The sequence below is a fragment of the Stegostoma tigrinum genome, chromosome 1 (genome assembly GCF_030684315.1).
Source record: "Stegostoma tigrinum isolate sSteTig4 chromosome 1, sSteTig4.hap1, whole genome shotgun sequence".
Taxonomy (NCBI): Eukaryota; Metazoa; Chordata; class Chondrichthyes; order Orectolobiformes; family Stegostomatidae; genus Stegostoma; species Stegostoma tigrinum.
Genome location: NC_081354.1, coordinates 135989149 through 136003514, shown reverse-complemented (window position 1 = coordinate 136003514; position 14366 = coordinate 135989149). Strand labels below are relative to the sequence as shown.

Here is a 14366-nt window from a genome sequence, read left to right as displayed (position 1 = left end):
GCGCCTGTCTGTGATAGATCTCCGCTGTTAGAACCTGATGGGTTATGCATTGCAAGACAATGTTTCCCAACCAGGAGCAGCTGTGACAAGGGGCGGGGGTGGGATACTCTCAGGGCACGAGCAGCCCTAACTCCCTCTTCCATTGTACAGTATATAGCCAGAGGAAATGGTGATTATAAACAGCGCACCTCCGGAGCTGTAGCATGTTCTCCTTGTTTTGCTCTGAGTGCGTGTGTGCGTGTTCAAGATGCAAAGAGGTTGGAGTGAGGGCGCCAGTCAGACAGGCTATGGATGTCGTTGACGCAGGGTTAGTGAGTGACGTTACCTGGTAAAGATCATTTAAAAATAGCTGCAGTCAGCCACCTCCCGCAGATCCTTACCACAACTGTCTCCGAGCTGACCTGCAGTCCGTGCATTCATGGTATCCACGCCTTCCTACATCTCCTTCAAAGCTAACATAGGAAGCATGCTGCCCTGGGCCAATCATTCAAACACCAAACCTGCCACAGCAGACAAAAGCCGGCGCTCCCAAAGCTCCAAAGACATCTTCAGCGTGATGGTAACTCCCGACCGTATCCCTAAGTTCTTCATCCCGCCTTTGGACGTTCACCTTCAGCGGGAGCGGGGTCAGAGGGCTCAGAGAGGCTCCTCGGCACCAGACCTGCTGCTCTCAGCCCGAGAGGAAGGCTCGAAAAGCCCCAGCTCCGAGAGGAGCTGCTCCGAACCCAATGTGGCCAGGGAGGGTCTTCAGAAGAGGCCCAGCTGCGGGGGGCAAGCTGCTGGCGACCATTCCGACCCCCCAACACGCGCTGCCATGTCCCTGCCCCACCTGCAGAAAATCACCACCCCTTACGGCTTCCCGGCCCTCGGAGAGGTCCCTCACATTAATAGGAAGGAGTCACTTTTCTTTGAAGACGACGTGGCGGAGGTGAGGAGCAGAAGGAAGAGGAGCGCGGTGCTGGACAGAAGAAACTGTGTTAGGTTTAATGACCGCGGGGGACGTGAGGAGCAGAGACCCAGCAGCCCGGGATGCTGTGAACCCATCGCCGAGCGCAGTCCTCAGACCAGCCCCTATCCCAGGTTCGTGAAAGACAAGAGCAAGTTCCAACTCCTCATCAAGAAGCACCTCAACAACATAAAGCGCATGAGGTCTACTCGAACCTTGGGCCGCTTGGCGGATCGGATTCTGAGCCGTCCCAGTGCGTGAGCTTGACAGAGCAGAGAGAGATTCCTCTGTGCATCAAGCCATCGCGCTCCTTCATCATCATCATCGACCCATTTGGGCGGGCCATCTTCAACACTGGCGGCACCCAGCCCGGTTTCTCACAGGTAAATGGGCCACACTCCAGAATACAGGCACGAGTTGCTCTTTTTGCAAAGTTACCCGCGTTTATCAAAACTGTTCACAACTCCAAGCACAGGTAGGAAATCCTTACATAGCTCAGCAATAATCTCTCTAGGCAAACGTACACAGTTCTCCACAAATATAGCCATTTTTTTCACATCTTCAGAGCAATGCAGGCTAACAGTATTTTTATTTTAAAAATATACTTTATTCAGAAAAGATATCTTTATATACATACATAGTTACTGAAGCAGTTCCTATCTGTACAGTAGCAGCTGAAGAAACAGACATCGGAATATCCAACAAACCAAAGTATTTACTTCTTACCTGTGCACAAATGTATTTACATACATTTGGGGCACCGGTAGGGTCCGATAACCGAACGGACCCCTGTTTAACTTCGGCAGAAAGACCTGAGGCTGTGGTTTAAGGTTAATAATCGTCTACGTCGCCAGAACCAGTTAGAAGAAGGAGATAATGTAGGCTACTTAGCCTGAAATCCGTGACAAAGTTGTACTGCCTTATCCATTGTGGAGTCTGGGGAGGGTCGACGCTGATTTTGACTGTTCTTTTGTTTTTGTCAGGTTGCTTGAGTTGCTCTGCGTTTGGATGCAAGCAAGTTTTTCCCGGCTGTCTTCGGGATGCAGCAATGCTAATCGCCCTGTGCTAAAACGAATGGCCATGTCCGAACAGAACAGAGTGTAAATACAGGCTGCTGCACTGTACCATGAGGATTTAGATTGATGTGAACTGTACCAGTATTAAAATGTACCGCACTTACTTGCACACAATAAAGCATTGTTCGATAGCGTGTTGCTAATGATTTAAGTGTCCGAACTCATTTGGCGTATGGACAAGTCGTGCGTCTATACAATGTATCTATCCCACTGCTGCAAAGCCAACGATATAAAACTTGTCAATAAATAACAGGGTGACGTCGGTCAGAATACAGTCTGCACACGTGGATTAGGATCAATATTAACTTATCGCCTGCAGAACAATCAAAATAGGAAATGAATAGACGCCAGCTGTTAGACATTTATATCATTCAATCGTCGAAGTTCATTTCTTTGAAGGGTTTAAACTCAATTGACCAGCAGATACTGCCGACTCTGAACAAGACAACAGTACTGCGTTTAAAATGCTTGCACAGTTTTGCAGCAGGGCTATATGTTAATTAAATTCACTTCTTGCACACTAATTGTTAAACTTTCCTTTGAGTAGTATTTAGCAGAGTTTAAACTATAAACGGATTTTGAGAGCATTTTGAAAGGTGAATAAAGTGCATCGAGTACAGATGTTTGAGGGAGGAAGTTCCAGAGAGAAATCTTGAAGCAGCTGAACATTTTGATGTTCCTGGGTGCTGTTTGTACTGGGGGCTGAAGGCTTTGGAAGGGACTTGAGGCTTGAAGTGAGGGCAGAGATAAAATGAGGAATGCTTTGGGATGATTAGCAGACGGAAATGCAATTTTTTGAAGGAACTTTGAAGGATTATTCAGAAGTTGGGGAATAGACTATACATTGGCAATAGAATGTGATATCAGCAGGTGTAAACTGATTGGCCTGAATTACGAAAAACACAAATAATTATACTTCATTAGAAGTGGTCCCACCACTATGGAAGGACAGAGATTTCAGGACCCAGGTTGAAAGGGCATTCTGAACAACAAAACAGGCTGAGGCAGAAGGTAACAAATGAAATCAATGGAATTCCAAAGAACACAAGCATAAATATCCAGAGCTGATGAGGGCCATGGGGGTGATTTGTATGTTCCATCAAACCTTCTCTTGACCCAGCAGCCATTTCTGTGGATTGAAAAATTGCACATGCCATTCTGCTATTTAAAAGAGAGACGGCATGCATTTGTGAATGGCTAAGTCATGAAGCTGATTGTGAGGATCTGATGAAAGTAGTGCTCAGGGAATCCGTACAGATGTTATTTATTTGGATTTCCAGAAGGCAATCGATAAGAAACAGTTGTGAGAAACCTTTACTTGAAGATGAAAGTCTTGGAATTGAAAACATTGTTTTAAAATTCATTTACAGGATGAGGGTATCACTGGCTAGGCCAGCATTCATTGTCCATCCCCAAATGCCCAGAGGGCAGTTCTATGGGTTGGGAGTCACATGTTGGTCAGATCAGGTAAGGATGGCAGTTTCCTTCCCTAAAGTACATTAGTAAACCAAATGGGCTTTCCTGACCATTGGCAATGGATTTACAGTCATCATTAGACTCTTAACTCCAGATATTTATTGAGTTCAAATTCCACTGCCTGCAATGGCAGGATTCAAACCAAGGTCCCCAGTACATTACCAAGGTCCCCGGTACATGATCAAGTCCAGCAATAACATCACCAGGCCATTGGCTCTCCTATTGACTGGCCTGCTTAGGAAAATTGCTATGTGGTGGAAGGCAAAAAAAAAGGGAAGCTGAAAGAACTACGGATACTGTGAATCAGGAACAAAAACAAATTTGCTGGAAAAGCTTAGCAGGTTGGGCAGCATCTGTGAAGGAAAAATCAGACTTAGCATTTCGGGTCTGGTGACCCTTCCTCAGAACTGCCAGACCTGCTGAGCTTTTCCAGCAACTTTGTTTTTGTTGTTGTGACAAAGAAATGGATAGTAGTTAACGGAGTTAACTGGAGTGAGGCTGATTAGCTTTGTTGTTTATAAAGTCAATCTGTGCTTTAAATATTGCTGACAGCATGGGCACATTTCCCTTTCTAACTGATATAAACTTAGGACCTGCCTGTTTGTCCTGACCCTGAGGGTGGGAGAGAGTAATAAAACATCAAAGATTAAAATTGCCAAGGAAACGGTTCAAGATGAAGCATCAGCAGACCACTTCATTCAAATGGAATGTGAATTTCTTATTGGCAAAATGTCTCCAGGGATGTCCCACAGGAACTGTGTTGGGTCCTCAAGTACTCACCATATTTACTCATGACTTGGGTGGGAAAGGAGCCATATATCAAAGATTTCTGATCACACAAATGTCGGTGGTATTATAAGCCGCATGGAGGGAAAGCTACACTTCCAAAACAATATTAACAGTTTTAGTAAATGGGTAAAACTGTAACAAATTGACTTAGGCATGAATGGAATTTGGAGATCAGGATGTTTAGATGTAAAGGGAACAGGAACTGCACATAGACTTACTGCTGCTTCACTGGAGATATTATTTCGTACAGTCAGAATGAGGAAGGAGATACCTTTTGTCAGCCATGAAAAGTTAAAAAAGAGTTATTATCAAAATTGGACTTTCTTCCCTTTATTGGTTCATGGGCACTGTTGGCAAGGCCAGCATTTACTATCCATTCCTATTCACCCTTAAGAACGTGGTAAAGAGCTCTTTTCTAAACTGTTAGAACATAGAACAGTACAGCACAGTGCTGGCCCTTCAGCCCACGATGTTGTGCCAAACATTTACCCTAAACTAAAGTCGATCTAACCTCCACCCCTATCATCTATATGCCTAATCTAATAGCAGCTTAAATCCCTCTAATGAGGCCGACTCCACTACCCACTCAGGCATTCCACACCCCTACCACTCTCTGAGTAAAGAACCTATCTCTGACGTCTCCCCAAGATTTACCACCACTCACTTTAAAACTATGCCCCCTTGTAATAGCTACCTTCACCCTAGGAGGAAGTCTCTGGCTGTCCACTCTATCCGTACCTCTGATCATTTTGTACACCTCTATCAAGTCACTGCTCATCTTTTGTCAATAGTTTTATTCCCTGTGTCTAAAGAAAGATGTGTTGGCTTGGAGACATCCAAAGAAAATTTACAAGTATGATCCTGGGAATGAAGGGTCTATCATACGCGGAGCAGTTGAAGACTCTGGGCCTGTACTCAATAGAGTTTAGAAGGATAAGCAGTGATCAGATTGTAATTTACAGAATGCCAAGAGATCTGGATAAAGCGATGTGAAGAAAATGTTTCCACTATCAGGGAGAGACAAGGTCCTGAGGGCACAGCTTTGGAGTTAAGCCATGACCCTTTAGAACTGAGATGAGGAGGAATTTCTATACTCAGCTAGGGGTGAATCTGTGGAACTCAATGCCACAAAAGGCTGTGGAGTCCAAGTGATTGAGTGTATTTAAGATATAGATAGAAAGGATTTTGCTTGGTTGCAGGGAGAAGGCAGCAGAGTGGGGCTAAGAAACATCAGCCATGATCGAATGGTGGAGCAGACTTAGTGGGTCAAATGATTTAATTCTGCTCCAATATCTTATGATCTTATGATGTCTCATAACTGAAATTTCTCATTCCTGTGAAACAGGATACTCTATAGAAACATAGAAAATAGGAGAAGGTGGAGGTCATTTGAATGTTTGAGACTGCTCCACCTTTAATATAATCATGGCTGCTCACCTAACCAAGTGCTTTGTTCCTGCTATCTCTCCATACTTTTAGATCCCTTCAGCTTGAAGAATAGTTAGAGGTTGGGGCGTGGGGCAGGAGAGTTAGACTGGAGAGGGAATAAGAAGTGGGCAGGGAAGAAAACCAAAATAAAATGACGTTTGAAATATGAAAAGGAACATCTGAAGTGGATGGCCATCTGACTCAGGGGAGGGTTTCCAAATAAAAAGTTAAATATTTTAAAGAAAGGGAAGAAATAATTTGGCATTTCAATTTAATAGCAACAAAAAACACTTAGGAAATCTTTGCCATAAATCTATAGAGAAATAAATTTCTTTAATTTTACACATATCTCTTGCTGTATTTTCAGTGTCATAGAAATATGATAAGTAAAAGAGTTAAACAATCTTAGCATGATATCCAGATTGAGAATATTATTCAAATAATAGAAGTACACAGATTACAACAGATGCACCATGTCAAGAGAATGAGATGCAGTTCTCTTTCAACACATATCAGTTTTTGATCAGACAATAGAGCCTAACAGGCACATTAACTTTCTCTTGCAGCAGGCAGCTGATAGTCGTCATTCCTGGGGGTGTAAATCATACCCACAAGGCAAACAAAAAGAAGCATGAATATAATGGCTTCAGGCAGCGAAGATAGGGATAGCATTGTGTGTCAATAGATGTTTGTGATAGAAATTCAATGGATATATTTCATTACGGGGTGGTCCGCTTTGTTCAGATCACGTACTGCACTTAAAATGTGTCAGCTGGAAAGTGATTTTGTTAATTTATGAAATAGGCTACAATGGAAGACTTATTGGTGCAAACTTAAAACACACATATCCTACCAGCTAGTGGTATGGCAGGTAACCGTAGAGAACAATACTTGAGTAACAGAATTTGAGTTACCATGCAGATTTTGCCTCACAAAATTTGACACAACCCATAAAAGGAATCATTTAGGAAAGTTAGGCAAAAACTTTATTAAATAGGCAGGTTTTAAACGGCGTCAGAATGGAAAGAGGTAAAGAAGGAGAAGCTAAAAAATTAATTCCAGGGCTTATGGCTGAAATAACTCCATGAAGGCCAGTATCCTGTCACCAAGTTACTCTTCATTTACATGTGCGCAGAACTTAACATTGACCCAGCCATTTCAGAGCAGATCTCAGAGTGAACAGAAACTCTAACACTCCTGTTTACATCCGTCAGCCAGGGCTCCCTGATTGGACATGGTAAACAGCTCTCCGAGCCACCTGGTTGACCTCATTCCAGTCACTACATCCTCCCCTCTCTAAGTCCTATGACATAGGCCCATTACTTTTCCTGGTCCATTTTCTCCAACTCTGTCTAGGATACTGGCAGCATGTACTGGATCTGAGCTGGCCTCTTGAGCCCAAAGTGTTTCAGCTGAACCTCACCTTCTCCTTCTGGTAGTGATGGTGTCGAGGCTGCAACATCTGCCATGTCCTTAGAGGTTTCTTCAACGCTAGGTGGACTGGTAGAACACACAGGTTCTGAGGTGCCAGTTATGTTTCTCCCTGCCCCATTTGCAAGGTTGCAGCTTTCATATAGTTCATGTGCTTGTTCAGGTCTGCCTCACCAAACCAAACTTCGTATGTCACGGGACCTGACCTCGCATTAACCATGCCTCTTATCCATGTAGGGCTATTCCTGTAGTATCGATACCAAACTTCATCCCTTGAAATAAACTGTCTCTCTCACTTTGAGGAGTCTTGTGTCCAGCTTTAGCATTCCTGATGCCATTCCACCCTTCACCCCAGATCCAGGTAGATCAGATTTAACCTGGTGTGGAGTCTTCTCCCAATTACCAATTCTGCTGAAGCTGTCCTTGTAGTTGCAAGAGAGGTGGTCCTATAATCAAACAGGAGCCAGGGCAGTTTAGTATCAAGTAAAGTTTTGGGCTGTTTCAAAGTTTAGTTAGCCTACCTTCAAAGTTTGTACTGCTCTTTCCACCAGACCATTGGATGATGCATGGTATGCTGAATGCTATTCGACTTTAGGAAATAGTTGGAATTCCCTGTTGGTAAATGATGGCCCATTGTCTGTGACCAACACCTCCAGGAGTCCTTGCATTGCGAAAGATGTCCCCAGCTTTTCAATTATTATCCTTGTGCTTAATGAATGAACTCTATGCATATCCAACCACTTTGAATGGACTTCCAATAACTAAAAACGTAGAGCTCAAGAAAGGACCAGCAGAGCTGACATGTAACTGGGTCCTGGGTTTATCTGGCCAGTTATCTGGCGGTAAGTTTTGTCCTTGTTGGCACTCTGGGTACTGCCATACCAACACAGCTATGTTGGCATATAATTCTGGCCACCAGATATAATGCCTTGCCAGCATCTTCATTTTGGAATTCCCTGGATGACCCTGTTCAAGTTCAGCCAGTATCTGGCAGTCACCTTTGTTTGGGATAAACACTCTTGCTCCCCATTATAAGATGCTATCCTCGATGGTGATCTGATCTCAGATAACAAAGTGGGGGGCTGGATGAACACATCAGGCCAAGCAGCATCTTAGGATCACAAAAGCTTTCGTTTCGGGCCTAGACCCTTCATCAGAATTTTCTTCACACATTCACACTTTGTTATCTTGGATTCTCCAGCATCTGCAGTTCTCATTATCTCTGATTGGTGATCTGATCTCGTCACGTCCAGAAAGAATTCAGTTCTGGTTGTGATGTCCCTTTTGTTTCCCCCGTCGCCACCAGGTGTTTTAGTTTTGCCAGGACAGGAAATGTCCTCTGTCAGATATTGTCAGCAGTGACTGGAGGATGTACAGCAAGTTTAAAACTAGAATGGACTGGTGGTGTATCTGCCAGTGGGAGGGAACTCAAGGCATCCACATTTGCCACTAGGCCTCTTGGACAGCATTCCAATTTGTTATTGTACACATTCAGAATAAGACCCCACTGCTGAATTCAACCTGAAGCTATGGGCAGCATGGCCCTCTTCTCTTTAAGTAATCCTCGCAGTGGTTTGTGATCTGTTACTATTACAAATTTATGTCTGTAAATGTACTGATAGAACATTTTCACACCAGAAATGACCGCCAAACCTTCATTCTCTATCTGGACGAGTCTTTGTTTATCATCAGCCAAAGTACAGGCAGATATGCTATCGGGCATTCTTCTCTGCTGGGCCACTAGTGATTCTACACTACCCCAGTACTGTTTTCAGGGCTGGGGGTCATCGCATGCCAGCACCACATCTTGTTTGGGATCTTAATGTGTCCACAGCTTAGACAATGATAACTGCTTCTTCACTTCCCTAAAGGCTACATCTAGGCTATGAGTCTATTTCCAAAGCTGACCCTTGCTCAATAGCAATTATAAGGGTTATGTACGAATTTTCCGTAATAATTCAAGAATTCATGGAAAGACCTGAGTTTGGGTAGAGACGTGGGAGCTGAGGCACCTTTGATTGCCCTCGCTTTATCTTCCAATGGGTGTAACCTAGTTTTGTCAACTCTGTAACCCAAGTTAGTCACTGGAACACATTTTTGCCTCCGAAGGCATACTCCCACCTTAAGTATTTTGCCCAAGTTCTTTAAATGCTCTTTATTGGCCTTCTCTGTTATTAGCATGTCATCCAGATAAATAGCAAAGTGGGGTAGACCTTGTAAAATGTTCTCCATCATCTGCTGTAATATGGCACAGGCTGATGATACCCCAAAAAGCAGTCTCGTACATTGATACAAACCCTATGAGTAATAATTGTAGCATACTTCTGGGAATCCTCATCCAATCATGATTTCAGATATGCATGGTTCATGTCCAACTTCTTGAAGGACAGCAACCCGCACCCCCCCATGCCAGTTTTGCATATAAGTTCTCTACGCGAGGCATTAGGTATTTATCCGGTTGTGAGAAGCAGTTTACCATTTGTTTGAAATCCCCACAAAGGTAAACCAAGTCATTGAGCTTCACAATCGGTGTGACCAGGCCTACTTACCCTGCAAACTTGACTGGCTTAATGATTCCTTCTGATTTCTGCTTCAACTTTTGCATGTAAGGCAACTGGCTCTGGATGAGCTTTGCGGAATTGTGGAATTACTCTTGGTCAATATGCAAGGTGGCCCTGGCTCCCCTGAGAAACGTCCAGGTATTTAATTAAGACTTTACTCAGGCAGCCATTTTTTAATTGAAAGCCAGGTTGAATCTTTCTCAATCAGTTTTGCCCCATTAAGCTTGGTCCAAAGCTTTTTATTACAATCTGTGGTGACTGAACCAGCTGCTTCTCATTAGAAACCAGAACTGAAGTTGTACCCTTAATCTGTAAAGATTCCCTGGTATAAGTTCTTGTCCTGACCGAGGTCTTACACAACGTTAACGGCTTAAGCAAACTTTGTTAAAGACTGGTTCCACAATCGCTGAGACAGCTGTGCTAGTATTGACCTCAATTATAACTGTGTGACCATTTGACCAGAAGTTTATTTTGATTGTTTCTGATTTGAATGTAGCTAAGCAATTTAACTGTTCCAAACCATCAAACCACTTCCTGGGGCGTGCACTCTCCTGCGTATTGGCCAATGAGTTCTCTTACTAAATTCAGACCTAGTGAAACTCTTCTGCTGCCTCAAGTCCACATACTGGTCGCAACTTCAGTGGCCTTCTAGCCCCAAATCCTTGAGAAAATTTTTATTGTTTGGCCAAGGCTTTGTTTTGCTTTGAGGTTATACTGTGAGCTGACCTACGGTCCCTTTGTTCAGGAAATGTCCCTGAATGAGTGTATGCAATTGCCCTCCCTGAAGTAGTGTTTCCCAAGCTCAGCCGGCTTGGCGAGGGCGTTCACTTCCACTGGCATGGTCAAGGGCGTTCTCGGCCACTGTGGGGTGGGGGGGGGTGCGCGGGGAGGTTGGTGATGGTGGGGAAGTTAAGGGCATGATTTGATGTCTAATTTACGTGTCTTTATTACAACGTAAACTGCTGAATGCTAATTTGCTCTCTTACATTTATTGTATTGCACTTTATAACTTCCTTAAGTGATAGCATTATGTATGATTTCTGCATTTGTATTTATCAACAAAATGTTATTTTTATTCACTTGACTTCTCAAAGGTCATCAAAATTAAGTAATTAAATTATTTGGAACATTTTGTTCAGCAGCTCACTCAGAAATTTAGATGGTTGATTGTGAAAGTAATCAGTGTATGATTTTGCTCAGTAAAATTTGACGATAAAGCTTGACTGCTGAGGAAAAGGTTTCTGTCAAGGATTTATATGACTGGATTTATAATTATGTCCTAACATCATTAAGAATAAAGGATTAAACAGAGTTTTGGAGAATTATGTGTCGACATTCATTTCACAGTAACATTTGCAGCTCTAAACAAATTCAAGCTCGACTGACATTACAATACTCTGCTGTTCAAGATGCTGGCCCAGCAATAGGCAGGCCACACAAGGGATGAATGTCAGGATAATTTCTGAGGAAGGAAGGAAAGCCATCAGAGTAGACTAGAATGAGCAGGCTTGGATAGTGTGGTGTGGAAGGGGTTGGGGAGGAAGGAGGAAAATAATCAGGGGAGAGCAGAAAAAGAAGGTGATGAGATGGGGGAGATCAGAGATGATGGGAACTGCAGATGCTGGAGAACCCAAGATAACAAAGTGTGGAGCTGGATGAACACAGCAGGCCAAGCAGCATCTCAGGAGCACAAAAGCTGACGTTTCGGGCCTAGACCCTTCATCAGAAAAGAGTCTAGGCCCGAAACACCAGCTTTTGTGCTCCTAAGATGCTGCTCGGCCTGCTGTGTTCATCCAGCTTCACAATTTGTGATCAGAGGGGGGAGAACGAAATGATCAAAAGGGAGTGGTTGATGTTTAGGAGAGATGAGAAAATGGTCACGAGGAGTTGGAGGTGTGAAGGGATTGTGTTCTGCATCTTATAAAGGCTTGCAATGTTCCAAATAAAAAGCAGAAAATGCTTTATGAATAAAAATAACTTTTATCATTTAAGAGGCAATTTCTAGCCACAGTTAAAAGTCCAGCTGCAAGTAGGCCACTTGTTCCTAAAACCAGCTGAATTCAGTACTCAATCAGTATAAGTTTGCAAAAGAAGCTATGTAGAGGAGTTTCGACTCTTACTTACAAATCGTTAGTGCTTAATTCTGTAATTTAGTTGGTTCATTTTGACTATGTGATATGCCAGCAAGATGCAGTATACATCAGCACAGGAACAAATGCACCATCAGATGATCCTGCTGCTTGCAGCCTAACCTCAGCAGACTCTAAAATGCTCTTTAGCAGTTCAAGAGCAAGCAGATTATATTGTGGCAGGGAGTGAAAGTACAATATAGAAAAGCCTTTCTCATTACTGACCAACTCTGAGCAGGTTGCAGGTCTCAATCAAGCAGAAGCATGGCTGAGGTATCACAGTGCATCCAGATTCATTGAAAAGTGGATCAATATGCATTGAATGCATTAGGTGGCTGTGTCAATTCCATCCACGTTAGGCCAGGAATCAATAAGGGAAAAAGCTAGGAGCATGAGGAATAATAAAAGCACCTATCACCAACCTGAGTCTCCGAAAGAGAAGAGGAAGGACAGGTTACGGAGGCGGGGACGAGCTGGGCTGGTTTTGGGGTGCAGTGGGGGGGAAGGGAGATTTTGAAGCTTGTGAAATCCACACTGACACGATTGGGCTGCAGGGTTCCCAAGTGGAATATGAATTGCTGTTCCTGCAACTTTCGGGTGGCTTCGTTGGGGCACTGCAGGAGGCCCACGATGTGTATGCCATCTAAGGAATGGAAAGGGGAGTTGAAATGGTTCGCGACTGGGAAGTGCAGTTGTTTATTGCGAACCAAGCGTAGGTGTTCTGCAAAGTGGTTCCCAAGCCTCCGCTTGGTTTCCCCAATGTAGAGGAAGCCACACCGGGTACAGCGGATGCAGGAACCCACATTGGCAGATGTGCAGCGCCGTCTCTGCCTCCACAGTTATTTCTCTAACCGTGAGCCTAACCCTTCCTCCACTGACCCCTTCACCTGCCTCCAACACAAGACCACCTCCTGGACACCACCACCAGGCCTCCTACCCTCCCTCGACCTCTTTATCTCCAACTGCCGTCGAGACATTAACCGCCTCAACTTCTCCATCCCCCTCTCCCACTCCAAACTCTCCCCTGCAGAACTGGCAGCCCTCCACTCCCTCCGCTCCAACCCCAACATCAGACAAGGGAGGTGCAGTTGTAGTATGGCACACTGACTCATACATTGCTGAGACCAGACACCAATTATCCGACACCTCCTCCTACCGCCCCCTGGATCATGACCCCAACCCGAGTACCAAACCATCATCTCCCAAACCATCCACAACCTCATCACCTCAGGTGACCTCCCACCCACAGCCTCCAACCTCATTATTCCCCAACCCCACACTGCCCGCTTCTATCTCCTTCCCAAAATCCACAAAACCAGCTGCCCTGGTCGACCCATTGTCTCCACCTGCTCCTGCCCCACCAAACTCATCTCCACCTGTCTGGATCCCATTTTCTCCCCCTTGGTCCAGGAACTCCCTACCTACATCCGTGACACGACTCATGTGCTCCACCTCCTCCAGAACTTCCAATTCTCCTGGCCCCAACACCTCATTTTCACCATGGATGTCCAGTCCCTATACACCTGTATTCCACACGCAGATGACCTAAAGGCCCTCCGCTTCTTCCTGTCCCGCAGACGCAACCAGTCCCCCTCCACCGACACCCTCATCCGCCTAGCCGAACTCGTCCTCACCCTCAACAACTTCTCTTTCGATTACTCCCACTTCCTACAGACAAAGGGGGTGGCCATGGGCACCCGCATGGGCCCAAGCTATGCCTGCCTCTTTGTAGGTTACGTGGAACAGTCCCTCTTTCGCACCTACATAGGCCCCAAACCCCACCTCTTCCTCCGTTACATTGATGACTGTATCGGCACTGCCTCGTGCCCCCAAGAGGAACTCGAACAGTTCATCTATTTCACCAGCACCTTCCACCCCAACCTCAAGTTCACCTGGGCCATTCCCAGCACATCCCTCACCTTCCTGGGCCTCTCTGTCTCCATCTCAGGTAACCATCTAGAAACTGATGTCTACTTCAAGCCCACCGACTCCCATAGCTACCTAGAATACGCCTCCTCCCGCCCACCTTCCTGAAAAAATTTCATCTCCTACTCCCAATTCCTTCTCCTCCGCTGCATCTCCTCCCAGGATGAGGCATTCCAATCCTGCACATCCCAGATGTCCTCGTTCTTCAAGGACTGCAACTTCCCCCAAGCAGTGGTCAAGAACACCCTCGACCATGTATCCCACATTTCCTGTAACTCATCCCTCACACCCCATCCCCGCAATAACTGCCAAAAGCGAATCCCCCTCGTCCTCACATACCATCCCATCAACCTCCAGATACAATGCATCATCCTCCGACTCTTCCGCTACCTACAATCCAACCCCACCAACAAAGATATTTTTCCATCCCAACCTTTGTCTGCCTTCTGGAAAGACCACTCTGTCTGGGACTCCCTTGTCTGCTCCAAATTCCCATCTAACCCCACCCCACCTGGCACTTTCCCCTGCAACTGCAGGAAGTGCTACGCCTGCCTCCATACCTCCTCCCTCCCCGCAATCCCAGGCTGCAAGATGACTTTCCACA

The 14366-nt window shown here is 45.1% G+C and overlaps 1 protein-coding gene across 2 annotated transcripts; it reads left to right on the top strand.

The window, feature by feature from the left end:
- Positions 1-301: 301 nt before the first annotated feature.
- Positions 302-2168, top strand: LOC125459085 (C2 calcium-dependent domain-containing protein 4A-like). 2 transcript variants are annotated; one of them, XM_048545025.1, is made up of 2 exons: positions 302-1329; positions 1930-2168. In XM_048545025.1, exon 1 carries the CDS (start codon positions 419-421, stop codon positions 1205-1207), a length of 789 nt encoding a protein of 262 aa, XP_048400982.1. In that variant the 5' UTR covers positions 302-418; the 3' UTR covers positions 1208-1329; positions 1930-2168. The 2 variants fall into 2 exon arrangements, 1 of the variants encoding a protein (XP_048400982.1); XR_009446718.1 differs by having other exon boundaries at positions 1310-1421.
- The last annotated feature ends 12198 nt before the right edge of the window (positions 2169-14366 follow it).

Bases quoted from the DNA above. Each gene is read 5' to 3' on its own strand.
- LOC125459085 (XM_048545025.1), top strand. From the start codon at position 419: ATGGTATCCACGCCTTCCTACATCTCCTTCAAAGCTAACATAGGAAGC.